The sequence below is a fragment of the Cynocephalus volans genome, chromosome 5 (genome assembly GCF_027409185.1).
Source record: "Cynocephalus volans isolate mCynVol1 chromosome 5, mCynVol1.pri, whole genome shotgun sequence".
Taxonomy (NCBI): Eukaryota; Metazoa; Chordata; class Mammalia; order Dermoptera; family Cynocephalidae; genus Cynocephalus; species Cynocephalus volans.
Genome location: NC_084464.1, coordinates 43,951,637 through 43,977,512, shown reverse-complemented (window position 1 = coordinate 43,977,512; position 25,876 = coordinate 43,951,637). Strand labels below are relative to the sequence as shown.

Sequence of the window (25,876 nt, the reverse complement as noted above, 5' to 3'; positions counted from 1 at the left end):
AGTGCCTGCTCCTAGGGCCGCGTTGGTTACGGCGTTCTGCGCCCTTCGGTACGTCATCGCTCTGAGCCCGCTATCAGTGGCAAGCGCGGGCGCAGCCCGAGACCGTGGGGCCGCTGTTGCCGCCCCCTCAGGTAAGGGTTTCTCTTCCTCGCTCTTCGCCCTTTTTTTCCGAGCCCCTTCTCTCTTTTTCCTCTTCTCGTTGCTCTGAGAGCGCCACGCGGGTTCCGCTCCCGCCTCTGACGTTCGGATCCTGCGGTTGGCCATACTAACACCAGGGCGGGTAGGGGGGTCGGGTGACATCCTCTTGGCAATGGAGGAGGTTTTTTTCCCTCCCCGGACTACGTAGTACCCCAAGGCGCTGGTGTCTGTGATCCCTGGAGAGAAGGAATGCTGGTTGATCCCGAGCTTGGACGGTAGCCTGGTTTAAGCAAAGGGGAGGGAAAGACCAAAGGCAGGAGTTGGCAGGCCTGGAGGGGTGGGGTTGGGTACAGTGTGGACGGCGTGTAAACTCTGGGCGGTGACAGTGGAGAAAGATGTCTTGGGCCCTGCCCCTGAACCAGGAGCCACCATGTTGGTGTTACCCCCCGGACTGAGCGAGGAGGAGGAGGCTCTGCAGAAGAAATTCAACAAACTCAAGAAAAAGGTGAGGGAGTGTGTGTGGGCATGGCTCAGCCTTTCACAGACTGCACTCTGAGAACACCTGGGGTGAGTGTGAGGAAATGGGGGGAGGGTCCTTCTGGCTCATACCTGGAGACATGTCGCCTCTCAGTGTAGCATCAGGAGGTGGGCTTTCCCAAATCTTGGTGTGGACCTTCTCACTTTTCTTTGAAGTCTATCATGAAATTGTCTTCTTTTCCCGTGGCTTTTAGTATCATTTAAGAGCTGGTGATCCCAAAGTTTGGTTCTTTCGGTTCTACCTAGTATCTTACTAATAACCTTCAGATACTTAAAATTGGAGCTATCATCTTCCTATTTAGTCTAAACTAGTTCCTTTTCTTGAACTTCCAAATAGGACTGACTACACTCAGTTCTCCCATGTGTTTAGACTCAAAATCTCATCTCTGACTTCTCCACTATTTGCATAGCCAAACGTTTACCAAGCCTTCTTGAGTCTTCTTTTGAAGTAATTTCTCCTGTTTGTTCTTTCCTATGTATTCCCCAGAGCAGAGCTTTGCTGACACTCACCTAGGCTGTTGTAAAGGCCTCTAAATAAGTTTTCTGGTCTTTTCTTTTTTTTTTGGACGACTTTTTCACTCCTGTTAAAATGATCCATTGAAAATATAAAACTCTGTTCTGTCTTCCTTAAAACCCATAAGTGGTTTCACATTGTCTGTAGAACAAACCCCCAAAACCTTAGGTTGTCATTTCTGTCTAGTCAGATAGAACTATTCACTACTCCCAAAGCTTTCTTATCTCTGCATCTTCGACACCCTGTTCTCTTTGTCTTAAATACCCTTTACACAAATACTCTTCTAAAATACTTTTCTCTATCTGTGTTGTGTAGAAACCCAGGACCCAGTATAATAGTCATTAAGCATCAGAAAATCTTACTTGCTTTTAACTGGGAATAATCACCTCTTTATGATCATTCTTGGTGATTCAATTTAGTCATTTTATTTCCCAGACTGTAAGTTTCTTGTGGGTGGGAACCAATATTATACTTTTGTATGCCCCTGTTACAAAGTCATGGCTGGGCCTCATTAAATATGCAGGGGATGGTTGGATGAAGCCCCCAAGAAAGGCACATAGACTTATACTTAATTGCAGCTTATATCCTGGGACTCCAGTCCATGGTTGAATTCTTTGTTTTCAGCTTCAAAAATGTGAGCTCTGCAAGGCCTCTGGATACTATCATTTGGTTAAATTAGATATTACCAGCATTGTGGATGATCTAGGGGACCAGGTGCGAGAAGGGCTGCCTCATTGCACCCCTCAGGGAGAACCATTTGCATTGTTTTCTCCTAGAAAAGTGTCCCTGGAATGATGTGCCCATAGGCCTTGGGAGAGGACTTGGTCAGGGGCTGGCCTTCACTGACCCCTCTCTTCTCACCCTCATTCTCAGAAAAAGGCATTGCTAGCTCTGAAGAAGCAAAATAGCAGCAGCACAGCCAGCCAAGGCGGTGTCAAACGCTGTGAGTGACGGGGATATAGGATGGACTGGAAATGGGCAGCATGGGGCTGACCTTTGTCACAGCTTGGCCATCATAATGCCTCTTTCCCTCACCACTCCAGCACTGTCAGAGCAGCCTGTGGTGGACACAGCCACAGCAACAGAGCAGGCAAAGCAGCTGGTGAAGTCAGGAGCCATCAGTGCCATCAAGGCTGAGACAAAGAACTCGGGCTTCAAACGTTCTCGAACCCTAGAGGGGAAGTTAAAGGTGAGCACAAGCAGAAGTACTGTTCAGGGAACCCTTGACTTCATAGGGCATCTCTCCAAGTTGGAATGGAGGTGGGCTTAGGGAAAAAGTAATGCATATTCAATCATGGACAAATTGCTGTACCATTCTGAGTTTCAGGTTTCTTATCAGTAAAATGAAAAAACTGGGTGACTCCTAAATCCTTTTCCATTATACACATTCCATGGAATGATTCTAATCCACCTTGGATTGGAGCTCTTGGAATATGTGGCTTTGAGGGGTTGAACAAGCTGAAAATGTCATCAGGTCCAAGAGAGGTTTAGATAAACTAAATACTTCACATGTATATTAGGTCAGTTATGAAAGATACCACGTAGTCAAATAAGATATGTACAAAAAAAAACATAGAAAGATGAGAGGGAGCCAAGAAGAGGGTGAGGGAAGCGGAAGCTCTCTGTCCTATGGTTGGGCATCCTCCTGCTCCCACACTGAGGTAGTTCTCTACCACCTCTCTCCAGGACCCTGAGAAGGGGCCAGTCCCCACTTTCCAGCCGTTCCAGAGGAGCATATCAGCTGATGACGACCTGCAGGAGGTAATGGTTCCCAGTTCTCCATCCCTGAGGGGCTGAGGATTGAAGAAGATGAGAGACCCACATATTTTGGATGACATGCCAATAACTGGGAATCATTTTAACCGTTCTTGGTCTCTTTTTCAGTCATCCAGACGTCCCCAGAGGAAATCTCTGTATGAGAGGTTAGAGAGTTAGGGATAGGACTGGGTCCCACTTGGCAGGGAATGAGGAGGGAGCAGGGGAGGGTTGATTGCCTGAGTCCTTGGGAGGTTTGGGGCTGAAGTAGAAGGAGCTGGGATGCAGGGGGAGTGTTGAGTCTCCACAGGGTCTGGGAGGAAGAGGTGAAGGCCCCATTTGATCCTCACTGTCTGCCTCTCCCCAGCTTTGTGTCTTCCAGCGATCGGCTTCGAGAACTAGGGCCAGATGGAGAAGAGGCAGATGGCCCAGGGGCTGGTGATGGCCCCCCTCGAGGCTTTGACTGGGGTTATGAAGAACGTGGTGGTGCCCGTTCCTCAGCTTCCCCACCCCGAAGCCACAGCCGAGACCACAGCCATGAGAGGAATCGGGACAGGGACAGAGACCGGGAACGGGACAGGGATCGAGACCGGGAACGGGACAGGGATCGAGACCGGGAACGGGACAGGGATCGAGACCGGGAACGGGACAGGGATCGAGATCGAGATCGAGACCGAGAGGGCCCTTTCCGCAGTGAGTTATCTTGGCTGTTGGAAGAGGTGACCTCAGCTAGGGTTTAGATGGGTTCTGCTAAAGTGGAGAGTGAGATGGGCTCCTGTGATTCCTGATCTCATAGGGTCGGACTCATTCCCTGAACGCCGGGCCCCTCGGAAGGGGAATACCCTCTATGTGTATGGAGAAGACATGACACCCACCCTCCTCCGTGGGGCCTTCTCTCCCTTTGGAAACATCATTGATCTCTCCATGGACCCACCTAGAAAGTAAGGATGACGATGGAGCATGATGAGAAGTCCTGGGAGAACCTGGGGTGTGAGTCCTGGGGGAGGAAAGCTGACCTATCTCCAGCAGCCTGTGAGCACTGGTTTGGTTAGTCCAGGAGAGCCCATAGGCCCTCTACTGACCCTGTTTTCTCTTATCCCAGCTGTGCCTTCGTCACCTATGAAAAGATGGAGTCAGCAGATCAGGCCGTTGCTGAGGTTGGGACTTCCCAGAACTGTTCTTCCCATACATCCTGCTATCTTCATGTTTTCACCTTAAAATACTGGGAGCCAGGAGAAAATTGGTTCATCTTGATAGAGAAAGTCTCCCCCAATTCACACAGAAACATTTATATTCTCAGATTCCTGTTCAGTCTACTCCTAGGATAGCAACCCCTGGAACAACTCCTTTGGTTTATCTGTAATGCCCCTCCCCCAACCTCTGCCCCCTCCTTTCTTCTGCTCCAGCTCAATGGGACGCAGGTGGAGTCCGTACAGCTCAAGGTCAACATAGCCCGTAAACAGCCCATGCTGGATGCTGCTACTGGCAAGTCTGTCTGGGGCTCCCTGGGTAAGAATGGGATTCTTCCTTATCCTTGCCCCCACATTTCACTCCCTTGTACGTCCCTGGGTTCCCTAGAGGTAATAGAGATTAAAATTTGTTTGGAAGCTGTGGAAATGGGAAGGAGAATTGTCAGGTCCTCTGTCAATTAGAGATAAGGGAAGAAGAAGAGAAAAGGATTCAAAACGACCCCCAAAGTGATGATTGGAATGGGGAAGAAAGTGGAGTCAGAATCCAGTTGGTGAGGAAGATAAGCACCTTGTGTGGCTTGTTCGTTTTGAGATGGAGTAGAGTAGGTTTCGTAAGCACTTGAAACTAGGGATCTGGAACTCAAGTGTCAGGTGAGGAATGAAAACATGGATTAGAATCATCTGCATCACAGGATGGCTGCAAAATGATAGTGTCATCTGGGGAAACTGCTTTGGAGGAAAAAGTGACCCAGGACTGGGCTTGGGGAATATTCAAGGAATACAAATATGTTAGGAAGCAGGGCAGTACTCATGGCCTGCATGTTCCCTGCTCTCCTGACATGTTAGGCTGAAGTTGCGGATGCAGCACAGGAGACAGGAGGAAAGGTCAGAGGGCTGGGAGCAGCCCTAGGGGGCCTCGGCCACTGAAGCTTTGGGAAGGAGGGCGTGGGCAACAGGGCCAAGGCACAGAGGTCAAAGAGACAGGAAATTGGCGTGGAGGCGTTCACTCTTGCCCCAGAGTGGTGGGGATAGAACCCCTGGATGGGGTGAAGAGAGAGACATGTCCCATGGAGGGAGGATGAGGAAGGGGGAGAAACAGCTAGAGGCTCAAGGGAGAATGATGAGGACCAAAGCTACTCCCGGAATGAGCTCTCCTGGTGGAGTTTGTAGCATTTCTCAGTGTGAATAAACCATTTTACCTGAAAATAGATTTTCCTGGGAAAGGATGAGCAGAAAGAAGGGTTCAGAGCAAAAGTGGCCCCACGGACAAAAGGAAGGAACCAGAATTGACCAGCATATTGACAAAGGGCTGCAGAGATTTTCTCGTTTTTAATTTTTGGTGTATTGACTTAAAGTAGTGGGTTAACATCATTCACATGTCTCAGTAATGATAACATTTGGGTTTTTTTAAGAACAAAACATCACAGTGTCCACATGTGCCACAGGAACAGCATGGTGATGGGTTGGCTGCCACTGGCTTGAGGGGGCTAAGAGGAGACAGGCCATCCTGTCCACCAGAGGGCAGGATGAACACTGGGCTTCCATAAGCCAGAGGCTGGGAGTGAGGTAGTCAGGCTCTGGGCTTGAGGTCCGACCAGTGATCTCCTTCAGACCTTCACTGTTCCTCTCCTCCCTCCCTAGCTGTGCAGAACAGCCCTAAGGGTTGCCACCGGGACAAGAGGACTCAGATTGTCTACAGTGATGACGTCTACAAGGAAAACCTTGTGGATGGCTTCTAAGGAATGGAGCTGAATTCCTTGTGCCTCATATGCCCCCAATGCTGGTCTCAGTAAAACACTGAGGTGGAAGCCACACATCTCCCTCAGCCTCTGGTTTTTCAGCACTTGGGATTGGGGTTAAGCCTTTAAAAACGGCTGTCAGATTTAATCTTTGTTGTAACAACATGGACAGCGCACATTCCCAGCTCCCTTGCCCCAAAAGGATCTGGAACACAGATGTTGTCGAAGCTGTTTTAATTCAATCCCCTGCCCGTTTCCAGCAGGAAAGCCCTTATAGAAAACCCAGATCCTCTTGTTTGAGTTTCTCCTTGAGCCAGGGCAACACTTGGAAGAGGTTGACGTGAAAGTCTCGGGCGTGAACAGGTACCTGCTTTTGCCGTGTCTGGTGTTTGCAGACATTCACTACTCCCCAGCTGATTACGCCAACCTGCAGGGGCGAGGGGATGCTGTGGATCATTTGGTAGAATTCCTTCCTAATCCCAGGAAGCATGGCTATTCTCAGTTGCATCTGAGCTGACTTAAAGGAATTAAACTAGGGACCCAGCTCAGATCTGTTGACACAACACAGGACACATGGCCCTAAGCTGGCTGCTTCAAGGAATAGCCCTAAAGTGAGGTAGGCTCTGCCCACCTCCCATTTCCAGCCACCTTCATTGAGCTTTCCTGCTTTGGGGCCAATGATGACCACTTGGCATCTCCCCACAGATAGAAAAGGGAGAACTCACTTGAATGAAGCGACTTCTCTTGTGAATAATCAGCGGTCCACCAGAATCACCTGTAGGAGAGGAGCAGCTGTAGGGAAAAGGACTCTCAGGCCATAGGAACTTGCAGCACAACCAGAGAGCCTGCTCTCACCTTTGCAAGTATTGGGGTCAGCATAGGGATCCACACCGCCAGTGCAAAGGAACCTGGGGGTGACCACCTCAGAGATGTCCTTGACTTTGTCATAGCCTGGGGCATATCGAGCATCTCTCTCACAGCTGGCTTTCTGTAGGGGAGGTGAGAAGCATGGAGGAAAAGGTGTTGGACAAAGCCGGCTTAGGAAGGAGTGGGGCCTAGAGGATCTCTTAAGGGTCCACATTCCTCACCTTATCCCCATTCTTGATGTACACCTCTTTCCGAGTCAGCTTCTTCTTCTCCTCGGACACAAAAAGAGCTTTGATATTCTTTGCAGGGAGCAGCTCTTCCTCTGGGCAGGTGGACAGACTGTGTTACTTCAGCTGCCCCCACCCCTACCCCATCTCCCCATTGCCTTTGTCACTCAGCAGATATCTCCCGAGCCCTTCCTATAAGCTGGGCACCGAGCTGGCTTTATCTGCTCCTACTGCAGCTCCCTCTCATGCCCCGCTTGTTTCTTAGAATCTTGTCCTTGTCCTGTCCCTGAGTTTGCCTTACTGTGTTGCTGGCAAGTGGTTGTCTGGGGAAGCCTCAAAGCTCGAGTTGTTCCCTCGGTGCAAGGGAGACAAATGGGCCTGTTACGGAGAGAGGGGGCAAGTTAGGAACAGCAAACAGCCTGCCCCAGACCCCTGCCCTCCAGCCCAACTATCCCAGCCTTTTCTTGTCAGGGATCCAGATGCTCTCACCTGACAGTCTGGTCATACGTCAGCTTATTCTTGAGCTTGATCAGGGCCACATCGTAGTCATAAAATTCAGGAATTCCTTCTGCCTTTTTTCCATAGATGTCGTAGTTGGGGTGAAATAGCACTGTGTCTATCTCCAGGTCCCGCCTCTTCCCTCCTGAGGTAGGAGGAGAGTGGGTACCATCTCTCTGTCGGCAGCCTTCTGCCTCTGGCCCCACATCACCCCTAACTTCGAGTCTTCCCCATTCCTGACTGATCCAGGGTGCAGGGGCAGGGGCTGCTTTGAGAACAGGTGGGGTGTGTGATCTTGAAGAGGGAGGCCGGGAAGGCATGGCTGGAACTTAGAACCAATCACTTGCATCCTTACCCACGCTGACCTTGATTGAGTGGTTCTGGTCATCCACGGTGAAACAGTGTGCCGCTGTCAGCACAAAGTACTCAGACACCACAGCCCCCATACAGTTCTCATGTCCCTTCTCAGGGCGCTGGGAACAGAGTGGTTAAGGGAGAAAGCTCAGCTTTCACAAACCACAATCCAATATAAACATTTTGCCCGTCCCCTACCATCACGCTCTGACCTCACCTCCCACAAGTCCCCACTGCTAGGATGCTATGCTTACAGTGACTGAGATCTTGGCCTGCCATGGTTGCTTGTGGTAATCGGTACCTTGCCTGTGCTCCCAAACCATGCCACAGAGACCCAGAGACTTGGATTCATCTGGCAGAAAGGAGAATGTACTGAAAACTGGTGACACTTCATTCCCATATGGTGCCAGTATTTTGGGAAGGGATCTGCGCATGTCTGTGAAAAGCATAGGCCCATAAGGAGGAAAGGACAGACCGGGGCATTTGTTTCCTCATGTTAGGAGACAGAACCACTGTTGTGCAGTGAAAAGAACTTGAAACTAAGAAATCAGAGACCTGGCTGTTTTCAGACCTAACTCCTACTAGCTGGCTGTCCCTTGACCTCTTTTGGCCTCAGTTTCCACATCTGTAAAATGAGGGGCTACAGAAAGATCTCTGAAGTTGCTCAGAGCTGTGTGATTCTAAGATCAGGAAATGGACAGTGCCAGGAAACAAAAATAGTGACACTGAGGTAGAGAAGGAGGAATGAGAAAGGCCTTCCAGACTACTAGGGCTTCAGGGGTAGAGGAAGAATAAGTGACTTCAGGGGGACCTGGGAAGAGCTGATTTTCCAGACAGTATCCTTATGCCTTTCTAGCATCTTCCTACCAATCATTCGGTTTTTTTATTTTTGTGTGTTTGGCAGGCTGGTACGGGGATTCAAACACTTGACCTTGGGTGTTACAACACCATGCTCTAACCAACCTACCAATCATTTGGAAGAAAACGTCTTCCAGGTTTTCCATGTCCTTGACTTTGAATACATGTTGCTCGTTCTCTTTCTTGGAAGCCAAAGCATTGATCTTTGCTTGGTCCACCAGAGGCCCAACCCCAAACACATAGACATCTGAGGGAGGAAGAGGGAGAGTGAGGGTCTAGGCCCTGAGAAAGCAGCATGTTGGGTCCTGGGAAGGTCACTCACCCAGATAGTCTTCTCTTGGGTTTTTCCGATCCCTGCCAATGTCCAGCAAGTCCCGGATCTCATCAATGACAGTGACTGGGTCCCCACCCATGTTGTGCAAGCCTGCAGAAGAGACAGCGACCATGAGGGTGGGAGGTGAAGAAGGAAGAAGGTCAAGAAAGATAAATTGGCTAGAGCCAGTGACACACATGGCTGGTGAACAGGCTGAGGAGGGAATGGAAGTGACAAATCACAGAGGGCTTTAGGGAGAAGGGTCACAAGAGGGGCTGGCCAGTTAGCCCAGTTGGTTCAAACATGGTGTTATAACACCAAGGTCAAAGGTTCAGATCCCCGTACCAGCCAGTCGCCAAAAAAAATTAAAAGGGTCAAAGGAGAGCTCAATCTCCAGCTATGAGTAGCATTCAGGACCCCAACCATAAGTCTAGTGTTACATGCGGACTTGAGGGCACATGCTGGTATGAGAGGGTGGGGAGGCTGGGGCAGGAGAGAGGTTCCTTCTGACCATCAGTCATGAGGATGATGACATGGCGGGTGCGGTTCCAGCCTTCAGGGGGTGTATTTCCTGGCCAGCTCATCATGCTGTACACTGCCTGGAGGGCCTTCTTGGTGTTAGTCCCTGCTTTCAATTTGTGGTCTGTGGAGAGGGAAGAGGTCATCACCTAATGTGGTCTTCCAAACCATCCTTGAACTCTTAAGTCCTATCGGGAACTGAGATGCTGCATCTTTCAACTTTTTTAGTTGTCATCCCACTGACTTCCCTTTGACCACAAAGTGGTCCTCCCAGCTCTCAACAGGTTCCCACTAACCCCCATTGCCCGACGATCCTGCAGTCCAACCTTTGACTACAAAGTGGTCCTCTCTGTCCCTCTCGTGTGATCTCACTCCCCCTCCCCACGCACCCCTGAACCTTCTGACCTCTCTGATCCCAAAGTGAACCTCCCACCATTGCCTTCCCTAGCCCCTGACCTTCATAATTGATTTGTTCAAGCATCTTCGTGACCCAGTCTGCATCACTGCTCCTTGGGTCAGACACTCTAACCAAAGTCTTGGGTTCTGTGGCATATGTTACTAGACCATATCTTGGCCTCACCCCATAACTCGCCACCTGTGGGTGAGGGGAGCAAGGAGTCATGATACTGAAAGTAGAATACTGATTGGGAGAATTCAGCAACATTGCTGGGACAGGGAAGTTCCTAGTAAGAAGCTCAAGAACTGCTGAGGTTCATGAAGGAGTCTGTTAAACATCAAGAAACTGCTTCAGGTAAAAAGGGAAGGAGGACAGAATAGGATCTGTAGATCTTCTGGGGCCCTGGGGCTCAGAGGGGCTGGGAACACCACGGAGCTAGTCCTGGAAGTGCAGCAAGGTCCATTCAGTGTGCCCACATTCAAGGGGAAGGGGACTTCACCTTCTCAATTAAGTTGACAAGACACCTCTTGGCCCCTGTGAAGTTGCCAATCCCAATGCTGTCTGATCCATCTAGCACCAGGTAGATGTTCATGGAGCCCGAGGGGTCCAGGACAATCTTCCGCTTCTGTTGTTCGCCTGGGTGCCAGCAGAGAGACTCAGGCTCCAGTCTGCATAGTTTGGCTGCCCCTTCTCCATCCTCCCCCAATTTCCTGCCCATCTCCCCTCTCTGCCTTCAAACCTGGGCTGTGCCCATCCTCGGCATCGACTCCTTCTATGGTCTCTGTCAGAGAAGACAGGAAGGCTTCAGCCACCTCTTGAGGGGTGTCATACATGAAGGAGTCTGAGAGAGATCAGAAATAAGGTCAAATATCTGGAAGGGTCAGCAACCCAGTGACCAGAGAAACAGGAGATGGTAGGTTTCCAGGGTGGGAAGGGCTCAGAAGTGAGAAGGTTCTACAGGGAGGTTTAGAAGAAGTGAGGGGAAAGCTGGGTTGAGGTGGGGAGAGAAGAGTGCCCTGGTGTGGGGACAGTAAGACAAGAGAGCAGGATATGACGTGGGGGCATGGGTTAAGTGTCACCTTGGCAGGAAGGCTCCGTCCCACTCCATGAGCCACCTTCCTGACATGTTCGTCGCTGGGATCCACGGAGTATAAGTCCCCGGCTGCAGTGGTAGGTGACACTGTCTTCAAGTCGGTACTGGCTGCCTACCTTCCTTGTGCCAATGGGGATGCCCGGATTGGGGCAGTACCAAGCTGCAGAGGCATGAGACACAGAGGTGAGCACCAAAGCCTGAGGCCCAGAGGGCAAGGCAGAGAGCAAGAGTTATGGCACCCAGTGCCCATTCCTCAGGCTGGAGCACTGTTGGAGAGAGGGGAACGTCATGCGGGGAGGGGATGCTCCTCACCTCCATCATCACAGATCGCCGTTTGCCCATCCCACCGGCCGTTCACTTGGCAGGTGCGATTGACAGAGCCCCGGAGAGTGTAACCATCGTAGCAGTGGAAGGAGATCTCGTCACTCACATTGTAGTGGGGAGCCCGGGGCCAGTAGTACCCATTCTCAAAGTCCTGGGGTCTTGGACAGTGAATTGCTTTAGGGAAGGGGACAAGCAGAAGTCACCAAGAGGGAAGGGCTGCCTTAAGGGTATTCTTCCTGGTCTCAGAGACCCTGTCGCTGAGAAACAGTGCCTTCCAGGTCCAGCAGGAGCAGCCCTACTCCTCGACCCATGGGGTGGTTCCACTGCTCCTCCCCATTTCTGAGTGTCCTCTTAACTGCCAGGGCTGCCTGACACAGGCCAAATGCTTAATAAAGGTTAGCTCCCCTCTTCCCTCCTTCCCACCTGCAACCCTAGAACTGCTCCTACTCCTATTCAGCCTACCTTGTCCACCTGCCTGGTCTCAACACAACTCTAATCTCATCCTAGTCCCGACCTTACTGCCACCTGCTCCGTCCCTCCCCTGGCCCACTGCCCTCTAACCTCTGCATTCTGCCTTCTTGACTATCTTTTGGTCTTGGGTCTTCAGGGTGCTCCAGGACCCCGTGGATCTGCAGGTGCGAGTCTGCACAGGGTACGGGTAGAAGCCAGAGGGACACACATACTCCAGGGCCTGGCCCTCTTGGAGAAGTCGGAAGGAGCCGCCTTTGATCTCTATCCCCTCCAGAGAGCAGGAGCCCCGGGGCTGGGCTGCAGGCAGTGGAGTTGTGCTCACACCTGAAGAGAAAGGCTGATAAGCCTGGCCCCACCAGGCAAAGGGGGGATGCTGGGATAGCAGGAGGGGAGAAGTGACCCTTGCTTACCTCCACACAAGAAGCCCAAGACCAAGAGTACTAGGCAGAGTTGGGGGCTGAGATTGCTTCCCATGGCGATGGATGGCAGGAGAGTAGCTGGGGCTGGGGTCAGGATGGCCTATCCAGGCTTGTTCTGTGTGTCTGGTTGGCTCAGTGTCCAAGCCGAAACTCCAGACCTGGGCCTAGTCTTGCTCTCCTCCCCTGCCCCCACCCACCCTAGCCTTTTATGCAATCTGTCTGTGTTCTGGCACCTGCAGCTTGCCCCACCTGACCTACTCACATCACTTTCCCGGAACATCCAAGCGGGAGGGCCCCACTCAGCTGCCAATAGAGGAAACAGAAACTGCACAAGCACCACCCTTTGCTGCCCAAGGGCCAGGACCCTCCCCTTCATCATCTCCTCTCAACCCCCAGCTCATTCCCAACATGCCAGACCGTTCCCTTCAGGACCAGAAATAAGGCCTCCAGCTCGCTCCCCTTTTGACCGTGTGTTATGGGGCAGAGTTCAGCCACTGTTTGTCCAGCAGGGTCTCTGACCTGCCCTCCTGCAGTTCCTGGAACCATTCTGCCTCCCCCTCCCCCTGGGCCAGCCCTGCCGGGCCCCCGGACAGAGGCAGGGACAAATGTGGAAATCACTGATTTTTATTAATTTCATAACTGGGAAATTCCATGTGAAAGTGAAAGGAGCAAGAGTCAAGTAACCCAAGGGTGGAGTTTGAGCACCGGCTGGCTGAGAAGGGGAGGTGGGGGCAGCGGGAACAGCCACGCGGGCAGGAGCACTGGGGACTGCCCAGCTTGCACGCGCTGCCTCTGGGATCCTGAAGACCAGGTTTAACTCAGCCAGGAGTGAGGGTGGGTCACAGGATCTGAGGGTGGACATTCAGAGGTAGGACAAAGGAGAGATGGCAGATTCTGGCAGTACAGCCAAGGGGCCAGTGGCCATGACTAGAGGGGTAAAAAGTTCAGGACGTCCTTCAGGTGCTGCCTCAGCCAGGGCTGCAGGCGGAAGAGATTGATGTGGAAGTCTCGTGGCGGTGGGACCTTGCTACGGGGGGCTTTTTTGCGGGAGTTTTTGTCGGTGGCACCGGCACAGGGATTGTAAAGACCCCAGCTCACGAGGCCCACCTGGAGGAAAGGAGAGGTCGGGGTGGAAGGCTGTCACAGCCCCAGCCCCAAACTCCAACCTCCCTGTTTCCTTCAAAGGCTTCCCTCATCCCCCCAGTATCCCCCAGCCTGTGAGCTTCCCCCTTCTCACCTGAAAAAACCTGAATCTTCGCTCAAGGAAAACTGCTCCCCCAGATTCTCCTGCCAGCAAAGAGGGACAGGAGACAGTGTCACCCAGGGCAGTGCACTGATGTCCTGGAAAGCATGCTGGCCACAGGATATGGGTGGCTTTTCCCTTGGGAATGCAGGCATGGGGTGGGGAGGACTCACCCTTGCAAGGATTGTCATCCTCCTGGGATCCACTACATAGAAACTGATCTGTCACCACCTCTCTGACATCTGTCAAGTTGGGGAATGTGGTTTTGTCTTGGGAGATGACCTGGATACAGCTTGTCCACTGCAGAAGGGGCGGAGCAGGAGAAAACAATGAAATGAGCAGACACAGGGGACACCTGGCAGATGAGCTAGGCCTGGGAGGTGGGGTGACTTGAGTCAGATGGAGAAAGCAGCCAGAGCTGGAGGAAAAAGAGAGACATTCTGGGAGCTGCCACAGGGGACTCCCAGCATGCCCGACCTGAGACCCTCACCTCTGTCCCCATCTTGAGGTTAATGTTCAGTTTGCTCCCATTCAAGGCAACAAAATGAGCAGGAACGCTCAGTTTGTTCAGAAGTTCCGTCTCTGAAGTCAAGGAGAAGGGAATGTTAGTGCTGGTTCCCTCACTGAATCCAGACTCTTGGCTTGGGGACTGAGCCAACCCAGTCCGTGTCATCAACCCCAAGCCCTGGCCTCCAGTCTCACACCCTAACCCCCAGCACCCACCGTGGTCCTGACAGGTGCTGCGTTGGGGTCTCCGCAGAGCCAGATTGGCCTCCACTGTGCAGGGAAGGCAGATGGGCCTGGGAAGGAGGGGGAGGGTCACATAGGCCTGTCCTTGGTATCCCCCCTGGAGCTCCCCAGAGCACTCTCCCTTACAGGGAGCCCTCCCATCCCAGACTCCAGCACCTAGCATGGGTGGACATCTTCACTTTCTGGGCCAGCTTCAGCAGGGCAATGTCATCGCCATAGAACTCCGGAATTCCCTGGTTCTTCTTGGCGAAGACATCAAACCCCAGGGAAATCACCACCTTCTCAATAAGGAATTCTTTGCCCCACTGGGAGTCAGGATCCCCTGGGGATGATAGGCAGATTAGGCTGGACTGGGGCTCCTAAAGGGCCAGAGGCTGGGGACAGGTGGTGGCACTTCTGGCTTCGGGGTCAGGAGCCTGGTGCAGCCTTTGCCTTACCCACACTGACCCTCCACAGGGAGTGGTTCTGGGCATTGCGGAAGCAGTGAGCTGCTGTCAGAACCCACTGGTCAGAGATGAGGGCCCCCCGGCAGGTCTCCTGGCTCTTGGGCTGCAGGGTAACAGGCGATCTTCAGGGACTGCTGTGTCTCTGGCCCATGACCGCTTTCACCTCTGGGATCCAAGCCCCACCCCTCCTTCCTGGTACCTTAATAGTGACATGCCAGGGTGTCCGCTCCTGGTTGGAGGCATTGGCTGACATGTTTCCCACCCCGCAGATGGTGTCTGTGAGCTTGGAGACATCTGTGGGTGTGAGGATCAGATGGGGAAGGAGACAAGGAGGGGCACTGTGTCCAGGTTCCCAACCTGGGCCCCCAGCTGGCTCTTCACCACCCTCCTGCTCCAGAGAGAGCAAAGCTCACTCACCCAGCATGTGCTCGAAGACCTGGTACAGAGCCCGAGTGTCCTGCAGAATGAAGGCATGCCTCTCTCCATCCTTCTTGGACGCCAGCTCATTCAGTTCTCTCCAGTCCACATCCAGTTTACCCACCCCGATGGCATAGATATCTGATGGGGAGGAGGGAAATCATCAGAATCCTGTGGCTGAGGGGCTGCCCCATGAGACAGGAGGCTGTAATTTGGACCCCACTGGATCCAACAAAGACCTACGTGAGCTGGACCCCTGCCTCCCTCGCCCCTGCTGCCTGTCTGCCTTCATTTCCTACCACTCCTTGCCCTTCACTCTCTTCCAGCACACAGCCTCCCAACATCCTTCAAATCCACAGGCATATTCCCACCACAGGCCCTTTGCACCTGCCGTGCCTCCACCTGGTTCGCTCCTCCCCCAGACTTCCATGAGGCTCACTTCCTTACCTTTTTAAGTCTTGGTTCAAATGTCTCCTCAGCTAGGCCTTGCCTGGCCTCCCTGTCTAAAAGTGCAATGCCCCAGACACTTGCATCCCCCCTGCTTCATTTCATACCCTAGTGTGTGTCATCTACCACCTACCACACTAGGTTTCCTTATTGACCTTGTTTATTGCCTATAGTGAGTAGAATTATGACCCCCCAAAAGATATGTTCAAGTCCTAACCCCTAGTACCTATGATCTGACCATATTCAGAAAAAGGGTCTTTGCAGATGTAATCAAATTAAGATGAGGTCATACTGGATTATGAGCCCTAATCCAAAAACTGGTGTCCTTGTAAGGAGAGAGGGATTTGGACACAGATAGGAGATTACACAGAGATGCACATGGGAAAGACAGCAAGGTGAAGACTGGGGTAGGGATTGGAGTTATGCTACTACAATCCCAGGAACACCAGGGGCCAAGGAAGCTAGAAGAGGCAGGGAAGGATTCTCCCCTAGAGCCTCCAGAGAGAGTGCAGCCCTGCCCACACCTTGATTTCAGATTTTTAGCCTCTAGAACTGTTTTGTGTATTTTAAACCACCCAGGTTTGTAGTAATTTGTGGCAGCAGCCCTAAGAAATTGACACAGTGCCCCTACCCTGGAGTGCAGTTCCATGCAAGCAGGCATTTTTGTCTGTCTTGTTCACAGCTGTATCCCCGGACTCAGAATGGTGCCTGGCCCAGGAGAGGCTCTCGGCAAGTAATTTTAAATGACTGAGTGAATAAAAAGAACTCATGAATGTGGCCTAGAGACAAACTTCAGATCTAGTCTTCCTCTGTAAAATGTAGGATCTAGGAGAAGGGCATAAAACCATCTCTTCCCACTGGAGGCCCTGGCCTCTCACAACTGCGAGCCCTTCACGCAAGTGCCCAGCCTCAGAGTGTGAGTCCCAGTCAGACCATCCTGAGGTGACCCACAGAGTCTAGTCTTTCTCCACCCTTTGCATCCCTTGTGACCCATTTTTGCTCCCAGAGGGCCCTGTGTCGTGTGTATGGAGTGAGGTGCTCAGACTGACACAGAGAAACCCTCAGCCAAGAAGCAATCCGGTGGCGGCCCGGACACAAGCAGGGACAGCAGGAGCTACACAGTTATCATGCTCATGTGTTCTCTTAGACTGTTTTCCTTCAGTTTTCTGCTTCTTTTTGATAAAGTGTTTCCCAGCATTTAACCCTGGCCAAGTGCTAAAGAAGAAGGGAGTGGGGTTTGATTTTTGTCACCCTTGAAGGCAGGTGGGATTTCCAAGCAAAGGTGAGATTTGGGGGCTCAAAATCAGCTGCCCTCCCTATCTGAGCATCTCTCTCTGAAATTCTTTTCTAGATCAAGGTCAGTGCAATTTGTGTTTAGTCTGAACCTGAGGAATCGTTCCCTTAGGGGCTGCAACTGCCAAAGCCTAAGTTAGCTATCTGTACTGCTAAAAGAGGAAACACCAGGGACAGTCCCTACAGGGAATCCAGTCCCTTCTTCCTGGAAAGCTTCCTGAAACATGAAACAGTGATGATGACGACAGAGGTAGTGTCTAACATATACGACCACTGAGCGTTTCTCTGTGCCAGGCAGTGTTTGTCTGAGCATCTTCTCCTATTGGCCTATGACATAGGTCCTAGTACTAGTTAGTCTCCTTGAACAGATGAAGAAACTGCCCATGACCACAGCCCATCAAAGGGTTGAGAAACCAAGTGATATAGTTTAGATATATTTGTTCTCCCAAAGCCCATGTATTAGAAACTTAATGCCAAATAAGAAACCAAAAAAAAAGAGAGAAATAAAAAATAAAATAAAATGAACCTTAATCTCTACTGTGACAGTGTTAAGAGGGTGGGAAATCCTATTATGGTAACTGAAAGGGAGGCCTATGGGAGGTGATTAGATTGTGAGGACTGTGCCCTCATGAATGGGTTGATCCATTGATGGCTTAATGGAGGTCATGGGTGTGGTTCTGTTGACTACATAAGGAGAGCAAATGAGTGGGTTAGTCTCTCTGCTCTTGCCATTTTCACCATGTGATACCCTATGTCGCTGTAGAGCCACCAACACGAACAAGGACCTCACCAGATATATTCCCTGGACTTTGGACTTCCCAGCCTCCAAAACTGTTAGCAATAAATATTGTTCCTTTACAATTTATCCAGTTTTAGGTATTTCTATTATAAGCAACAGAAAGGGACTAATACACTAAGGTTGAGACCATGGGCAGTTTGACTCCAGTCTTCATCATGATACTCAGCTGCCTTCAGACAGAACGACACAGAGATAAAACTGTATGGCTTGGACCAGAGCTGAGCTTCTGGAACACCTGGCTTAGCACCTCGTGCCCCCCACAGGGGCAGAACAGATGGGGTGGTGGGGGTGGAGGCTCACCCAGGTAGTCGTTCCTCTTCTGGTTGATGTTCAGGATCTCTCTGATATTGTCAACAGCTGGCTTGGGAGAGCCACCCATGTTGGACTTTCCTAGAACAGAGAGGAGAAGGAATTGTTCACCGAGGTGGATGTCAGAATTCCCTGGAGCCCTGGAAGAGTGGGGAAGCATTCAGCCTGGGAACCTCAACACTTACACTGCCTATATGAGTTGCAAAATATACCATTTACTGAAATTTTCTACATTCCAGGCACTGGAGCAAGAGTGTCATATACTTATGTAACTCTAATGCATATGCTTTATCTCATTTCACTCTCACGAAACCCCTGGGAAGTGTGGGTATCCTCACTTTATAGCAAGGAAACTGAGTCCTGGAGGGGCTGTATAATTTGAACAAAACCAAGAGGCAAATGACAGAGGCCAGTTCCACTAGGGACTGCTCGTTCCACAGTGCCCTGTTTTGTCGAAAATTTTTACTTTCGTTTGGGTGTAAAGGATTCTTTGGTAAAAGAAACCACTTGTCACACTAATAAGCCAGTTTATTATATTTATTAAGACACAACAATAAGCAAGTAAGCAAGGAAAGCAAGATTATGCAGGCATATTAAAAAGAAGGGGGAAAAAAGAGAATTAGACAGTGTTTACATCACCAAATTGGGGAAACACCTACATCCAGATCCAAGCTGTGCTGGGAAGTCCCATGAACAGCGATCTGGACTCCCAGCCAGGATTGTCCCGGGCAGTGCATCCACTCCACTCCATGGGTGAGACTTCAGAGAGCGGTTTGGGGAAATCCTGCTTATATCACCCAGCTGCAGACTGATTACATTAGTCTGTGTGCAAATATGCAGCTGTGGTTATTTTATTAATGCTTGTATCTTTTCTCACAAGTCTTTGGGATGTTCTTCGGCCCTGGGAACTGGCCACATTCCCCAGGTCTAAGAAACTCCAGGACTTACTTTCTTTATCTGACGGTTACCAAGCACCTATCCCGTAGGCCTGCACACAGTTTCTGAGAGTCTGGCACATAGCCTATGCAGGGTCATTCTTTGGTTAGAGGCCCAGCAATGCCTCTGAAGCCTGAACAAGACTATAAATCTTAATTTTTCTAACACACCCATTGACATTGCTGCTCCAGAGCATGTCTCCCTGCCCACCTCTAGGTTACCTCCCAGGGAGTATTTCTGAGAACTGGTATTAACGAGAACTGACGTGTTCTGATCCCAAAGCACTTTTACACAAACTACTTAAAAATTGTGTAAGGAAAGGAGGGCAGCCTTAATTATTACCATTATTGTTGTGGTCATCACCATCATCATCAATACTATTTCTGTTTTATAAATAGGGAACTGAGGCCCGATGTGGCAGAGGGAGAACCAGAATGCAGGTCTTCTGACCTCGTATTGGTTCTCCTTCCGCTAATCCAGACCCAGTCACAGAGACGACAATACCCACCATCTGTCAGAAGGATGATGACATGCCGGATTTCCTGCCAGGCCTTCGTCTTCATGCCAAGACGCTGCATTTGGTTATTCATCATGATATAGACACTATTTAGGGCCTCATAGGTGTTGGTCCCAGTTCCATTTTCATGATCTGGAATATGCCAAAAGGAAGGACTCTCTTACAGACTTTGCACATACCACCTCGAAGTAGAGAATCACTCTACTCCCCAACCACTGGAAATGCAATTTATCAACTGGCTTGATAAACTCAGACCTTTGCCATCCAGATGGAGATTTGACATCACTGCCTATCCAAACATTAAACATCTTTCTACCTTAGTGATATTCATTGCATAACACCAATCCAAGACCACTCTGAAGTCCCCAAATTCAAATATGAGATTTCCAGAGAACTCAGGTTGTTTTAGCCATTTGCTGCCTACTGTCGAGGTAGTTGTACACAGTGTACAGGTATAATGACAGCAGGAGACTACGGTGTTGAGCCATGAAAACCAGACCATGTGGTTTTGGCATTCAGTAGGAGCTGGGAACCTGCACAATGCCTTTGGGCTTGCAGCACATTAGAGTAAGCCACGAGCTAGGGAAGCTGGGATGCCCCCACTGTGACCCTGCCCTTGGAAGCTGCCTCAGAGCCCTGCAACTCAAGTGCCACCAAGAGGCCTCACTTTCTCTCTACTTTTTCCAGAATCTCTCTGCAGGCCCCAAGAGCCCATCCTCTGTTCTCCCATCACTTTCATTTGATGAACTCATACCTTTATAATTGACATTATCCAGACTGTTGATCACTTCGGTCACATCCCGGGAGTTGTCATGCAGGACAGACATGATGATTTTGGGCTGTGAGGCAAAGGTGATGATGGCGACACTGACATTGATCTCAAAGCTGAAGATCTGTGAAGGGCAAGGGAGAGGCAGTGTGAAGGGCCCTGAAGCCCAAGGGGAGATGGGCCCTTGAGGAGGCAGAGAGCCTGGACCAAGACTGACAGAGGCAATGTCCATGGAGAGACACCTGCTAAGAAACCACAGCTTGGAAGAAGCCAGGGAAGCACCCCTGCTGGGCATCTGTTCTCTTTGACAGACTCTCCTCAGTTAATCCCCACATCAGCTCTGTGAAGGGGTCATGATGGTCCCTACTTTATAAATAAGGCAATTGAGGCTTGTCAGCTTGCCCCAGATCACACCATGGCTCTGAGGTCATTTCTCTAACTGCTACATCTTGCCACCTTACTGTTTAATGAGTTATTTAATTTTAATTCATAAGAGAAACTCTAAGGAGCACAAAAACTACCCACTTTAAAATATAGCTGGGAGGGAAAACCATCTATCTGTATGAATTCATGTGAAGAGCATAATTACAAAATAAAGTGCTGACAAGAAACTTAAACAAGTGGCTTCTAAACTCTTCTGTGTGTGCATCCTGTAAGGAAAACCATTTTGAACACATATATAGGTATGTATACTTATAAATTATATAAGTGTATCTCTATTCAAATATTTTATACACATTTTAAAACCTTCACAAACATTAACATTTTTAAAGGAAATTATTAAAGATTAAAATATTAATCTTTTCAACAAATTATTCAACAAAGGTACAAGTATTTTTCTGCCCCACCCCCATGGATTATCTTGTTACCCCTCTGCCAAGACAATGAATTCCTGGAAAGGAAGACCTCAGCCTTATTCATCTTTGGTGTCCCCCAGTGCCCAGTACAGTGCCTGACACATTGTAGGTGCCCCAACAGTATTTACGGAATAAAAAACATGATCATAAAAATTGAATTCATGATTCCTGCATGGCCTAAAACTGGGAGGACTTCTTGGAGGAGGTGGGCTATGAGTGGGACTCTGAGCCAGGGAAGGAGACAGACAGAGACAGTGAGTGCAGGAAGGCCTCCTCTGCATGCAGGCTCCTAATTCCTACCCTGTCCACCATGAGGGAGGCACTATCCCTGAAGGTGAGAAAGTTGTCTTCCAACACGCTCTGAGAAGCATCCAGGAGCAGGTAGAGGTTCAGGTGACCAGAGCGCTGGATTTGGATTTTACGGCCCAGGCTTCCTGGAGAAATTTGGAAGGGGAAGATTCAGATCCCCATCTCCCTCCTGTGCTCTTGCCAAGGGGGGCTGGCCTCCCTGCCTGCGCTCCAATGGCGAGCCCACCTCAGCCTCCAGGAAGCCCACTCTCGCCCCTGCTCCGGCCCAGGCCCAGCGCCTGCTGCCCCCACCTCAAACTCTCACCCTTCTTCTTCTGGGTGGGATTAGTAGCTCCAAGCATGTGGGACAAGGAGGTGCCCAGGGCGGGGGCCACGTCCTCGGGGAAGTCGTAGGAGTAGGGCTCTGTGGGAAAAGCCACACGAGAGTCAGCCAGGGCCAGGGCTGGGGGTGCACAGGGGTCTCAGGGAGGGCGGATAGGGTGGCTACTCACGGCGGCAGATGGGCTCTGTCCCACTCCAGACCCCATTGCTCTGGCATTCCCGCTCCACAGACCCTGTCAGGACCAAATTTGAGGAGCAGCGGTAGCTGACCTTGTCCCCAAGGCCGAAGCGGGAGCCCGTCCGCACTGCACCCAGCGAAATGCCCGGGTTGGGGCAGTGGCCAGCTGCGAGGGAAGAAAGGAAGACAGAGGTGAGCAGGACATCGCCTCCCCCCACCAGGCTTTTCCTCCTCTCTAGACCCTCAGAGCCCTCAAGGGTCCCTTGGCCTCCCCTTTGGGAAATGCCAAAACTGTGCTTCCCAGGGGTGCAGATAAAGAACCTCAAATAAGGCAAAACATTCAGAATTCAGCGGCCACGGTCACCAGCTGAAGCATCTCAATCCCAACCCAGAGACTCACCCATGTCTATCCCAGAGCCCCAGGGGAGATGTTGGCTGATGAGCCCTACACCTCCATGGAGCATATTTGCATTTTATTTTATTTTTTAATTAATTTTTTAAACTTATAGCTTTTTAAAAAGATGACCGGTAAGGGGATCTTAACCCTTGACTTGGTGTTGTCAGCACCACACTCTCCCGAGTGAGCCACGGGCCGGCCCTAGAGAATATTTGCATTTTATAAACCACCATGAGAACATAACTACGTGCCCACCAGAATGGCTAACACTAAACCAACAGGTAATTCCAAGTGTTGAAGAGGATGAGGAGCAACTGGAACTCTGTTACTTTGCTGGGGTGACCATCCGTGAAACTCTCAGTCAGCCTCTACTAAAGCTAAACATATGCCCACCTTTGAGCTGGCAATCCCACATTTAGATCATTTACTCAGGAGAAACAAGTACGCATGTGGACCAAAAGCCACCTGTGAGCATGTGTGCAGAGCTTTACTCATAACAGCCCCAAACTGGAAATAACCCAAATGCCCATCAACAGGAGAATGGATAAATTGTAACATACTCATATAATGGAATACTACACAGCAATAAAAAAGAACAAACTACTGATACACACAGCATGGATTGATCTCACAGGCAGAATAAAGGAAGCCAGATGCAAAAGAGCTTCTCCCGATGATTCATTCATATGAAGTGTGAGAACAAGCTAAACTAACCTATGGAGACAGGTGTCAGAAGAGATATTACCTTGTGGGAGGGGACAGGAGAGTGCCTCCTGCACTGCTGGACATGTCCCCTCTCTTGGGTGGTGACTACATGGGTGGATACATGAATAAAAATTCATCAAGCTGAATACTGAAGATTTGCACACTTTGTTGTAGGTAGATTACACCTTAATTTTTAAATAAATTATATTTATGTTTGAATAAATGGCTATTTGGCAAAGACTCAAGGGCATAAGTAGGGAGCTGTCAGCTGGGCCACTGGGTGAGGGTGTGTTCCTGCCACCATGTGGACTCTGTGTCTTCTGTGTTATGTGCTCAGAATTATGATCCAGGGGCCGACCCCGTGGCTCACTCGGGAGAGTGCGGCGCTGGGAGCGCAGCGGCGGGAGCGCCGCGGGTTCGGATCCTACATAGGGATGGCCAGTGTGCTCACTGGCTGAGCACAGTGCGGGCAACACCAAGCCAAGGGTTGCGATCCCCTTACCGGTCACAAAAAAGACAAAAAAAAAAAAAAAAAGAATTATGATCCAGGAAGCTCCCAAAACCCACAGGCAAACGTGGCTCCAGGGAATTCTGGGAGCCTACTTCTGTCAAGCAGAGACCCTCACCATTCACAAGGGTGGTAATAACCATGAAAAAGTGTATGTGGCATTTATCAGAGTCCACGTGCTGTTCTAGATGTTTACTAATATCAACTCTTCTTTTTTTTTTAAAGATGACCAGTGAGGGGATCTTAACCCTTGACTTGGTGTTGTCAGCACCACACTCTCCCAAGTGAGCCACGGGCTAGCCCTAATATCAACTCATTTAATAAACATGGCAATCCCTGAGGTCAGTACTCTCACTATCCCCACATCACAGATGCGAAAATTGAGGCATAGAGAAGTTAAATAACCTACCCGAAGGCTGTCTAAGTCAGAGCCGGGCTTGCAACCCAAACCTGGCTCCAGAGGCAAGGCACTTAAGCCCCAACACCCTGGGGCCAGGCTCCCTGCAGACCACTGATGTGTGACCTGTAGTCCTCAATTCACCCAAATCCAGGAATATTATCATGGCACCGGAAACACCCCTGGGCACACATTTGGGCCCAGGGTTCCTGGGGAGACTGCAGCCCCCATGCAGCGCTTAGGTCAGAGCACTCACCCCCATTGTCACACACGGCCGTCTCTCCATCCCACAGGCCGTTGGGGCGACACTGTCGCACAGACGAACCCCGCAGTGTGAAGCCATCCTCACACTCGAAGCTCAGGTTGCCACCCACAGGGTGGGACCCCAGCCGTGGGGTGTACATGCCATGCTCAAAGGAAACAGGGGCTGGACAGCGAACAGCTGGAGGGAGAGAAGAGGGGGGAATATAGGAATGGATGGATGACACCCGGGTGGGTGATATTCTGCTGGGATCTGTGGGAATGCCCACCAGGTTGCCAAAACATTGAAATACTAGGTCGAAGCCTATGAAATTGCTGTTTGGGGCAACTGATTGAATATTGGCAATTTCACACAGTTCAAACTGATTGATTGATAAATAGCCACTTCCCTCAGCCCCCTGAAGGCCATGGCCACCCCAGCCCCTCCCCCTGGGATCTTCAGATGTCCAGAAGACTCCAGGACCATTCAGCATCCATTCTCAAGGGTCACTACCACACAGTTAATTGTAAAAAGTCATCCCTGGCTTTAGCACCCCACAATCTCCATCAAAGCCTGCCCCCAATTCCTTGCTATGGGCAATTGACGCTTTCCGAATATTTTGAAGGGCCTTCTGCAAAAGCAGCTTTGCCATCCCTCTAGTCAGGTTAAGCCCCATCCTGAGCAATTCCTAAATAGAAGTTTTGGGACAGCCACTGGCAGGGAGCCCTAAGCAAGGCCCATGGGGAGCCTCACGTTTGCAGACCGCCTTGATCATCCGGCTGGATCTTGGAGTCTGCCACTGTCCGTTGCTCTTGCACAGCCGCGATGCCGGGGATGGGTAAGAGCCCTGGGGGCAGGAGTAGGTGAGGAGACTCCCAGGGTTCCAGCCGTGGCTGAGAGTGAAAGTGCCACCAGAGATATTCACGTTCTGAGGGCAGGAGGGAGCTGCAGCTGCCAGGCCTGCAGGCATGGGGACAGGGGACAGGAGACAGCAGCAGGGAAAAGAAGGAAGACCGATGAGGAAAGGAAAGCAGAAGAGACTGTCCTTTTCACACATAGGGACTCCACCCGGTAGTACCAGCCTCTTCCACAGGACCCCGACATCCCCCTCCCCTGCCTCCTACCTGGATACAGAGGCAGTAGGCAAAAAAGAACCATCAGTAGGTCCATGGTGTCCACGCTTGGGCATGGAGAGGCAGAGATCCGGGGGAGGGAAAGGTCATCTGACTTCCCGAAAACCAGAGCTGGCTCAGCAGCTCTTCATTTGCTGCCAGAAAATTGAAACTAGGGAGTGGCAAGGGGGATGGTCTCTTGTTAGGTAAAAAAAAATAAGCAGGGACTGGGGACTGTGCTAAGGGGGTGAAATCTTTGCTCTGTCTTCTGAATACCAGTGTATTCAGAGTCAGTGGATCTCCACCACAGGCTTTGCAGACTGCCCCCAAGCTCCCAAGCTCCACCCACCACATGCATGCACAAGCGCACGTGCACAAACACTCAAACACATGCACAGACACGGGCGCTTGTGCACACCTGCTCTTGCAAGAACAATAGAAAGCACACCAACCCACAAACCATCCAAGATACTGTAAAACATTTTATTTAAGTAAAGCTTTAGTTTCCTTTTGGGTTTTGCCAATAAATTTTACTTACTTAGAACCTGGGACAGTGTTTTCTTGAACATAAACTTCCAAGGGATTGAGACTAATTCTTGTAGAACTTCTTGATAAACAAGAAGATTCACAATTCTTTTCTTCCCTGTAACCCTTCCTCAAAGAGAATCTAGGAATAAAAATGAAATCAGCACTTAGTTTTGGAGACAGAAAA

The 25,876-nt window shown here is 50.5% G+C and overlaps 3 protein-coding genes across 3 annotated transcripts; 1 reads left to right on the top strand and 2 right to left on the bottom strand.

Moving 5' to 3' along the window:
* The first annotated feature begins 65 nt into the window (after window positions 1-65).
* Window positions 66-5,948, top strand: NELFE (negative elongation factor complex member E). The gene is made up of 11 exons (XM_063097499.1): window positions 66-131; window positions 561-643; window positions 2,063-2,132; window positions 2,233-2,378; window positions 2,876-2,950; window positions 3,074-3,111; window positions 3,312-3,637; window positions 3,741-3,885; window positions 4,047-4,101; window positions 4,351-4,453; window positions 5,776-5,948. The coding sequence occupies exons 2-11, from the start codon at window positions 569-571 to the stop codon at window positions 5,871-5,873; spliced, it is 1,131 nt and encodes a 376-aa protein (XP_062953569.1). The 5' UTR covers window positions 66-131; window positions 561-568; the 3' UTR covers window positions 5,874-5,948.
* Window positions 5,949-6,144: 196 nt separating this feature from the next.
* Window positions 6,145-12,362, bottom strand: CFB (complement factor B). The gene is made up of 18 exons (XM_063097593.1): window positions 12,205-12,362; window positions 11,885-12,118; window positions 11,312-11,497; window positions 10,986-11,159; window positions 10,646-10,747; window positions 10,406-10,542; window positions 9,966-10,104; window positions 9,502-9,633; window positions 9,000-9,101; window positions 8,787-8,924; window positions 8,074-8,171; window positions 7,821-7,938; window positions 7,457-7,610; window positions 7,269-7,345; window positions 6,962-7,062; window positions 6,729-6,861; window positions 6,599-6,648; window positions 6,145-6,300 (listed from the first exon to the last, which is right to left on the bottom strand). The coding sequence occupies exons 1-18, from the start codon at window positions 12,266-12,268 to the stop codon at window positions 6,145-6,147; spliced, it is 2,295 nt and encodes a 764-aa protein (XP_062953663.1). The 5' UTR covers window positions 12,269-12,362.
* A 525-nt stretch (window positions 12,363-12,887) lies between these two features.
* Window positions 12,888-25,229, bottom strand: C2 (complement C2). The gene is made up of 18 exons (XM_063096616.1): window positions 25,177-25,229; window positions 24,806-25,012; window positions 24,068-24,253; window positions 21,797-21,970; window positions 21,610-21,708; window positions 21,297-21,430; window positions 20,125-20,263; window positions 19,362-19,502; window positions 17,909-17,998; window positions 15,070-15,210; window positions 14,852-14,946; window positions 14,644-14,755; window positions 14,363-14,528; window positions 14,180-14,256; window positions 13,947-14,038; window positions 13,630-13,756; window positions 13,451-13,500; window positions 12,888-13,320 (listed from the first exon to the last, which is right to left on the bottom strand). The coding sequence occupies exons 1-18, from the start codon at window positions 25,220-25,222 to the stop codon at window positions 13,141-13,143; spliced, it is 2,256 nt and encodes a 751-aa protein (XP_062952686.1). The 5' UTR covers window positions 25,223-25,229; the 3' UTR covers window positions 12,888-13,140.
* Window positions 25,230-25,876: the final 647 nt, after the last annotated feature.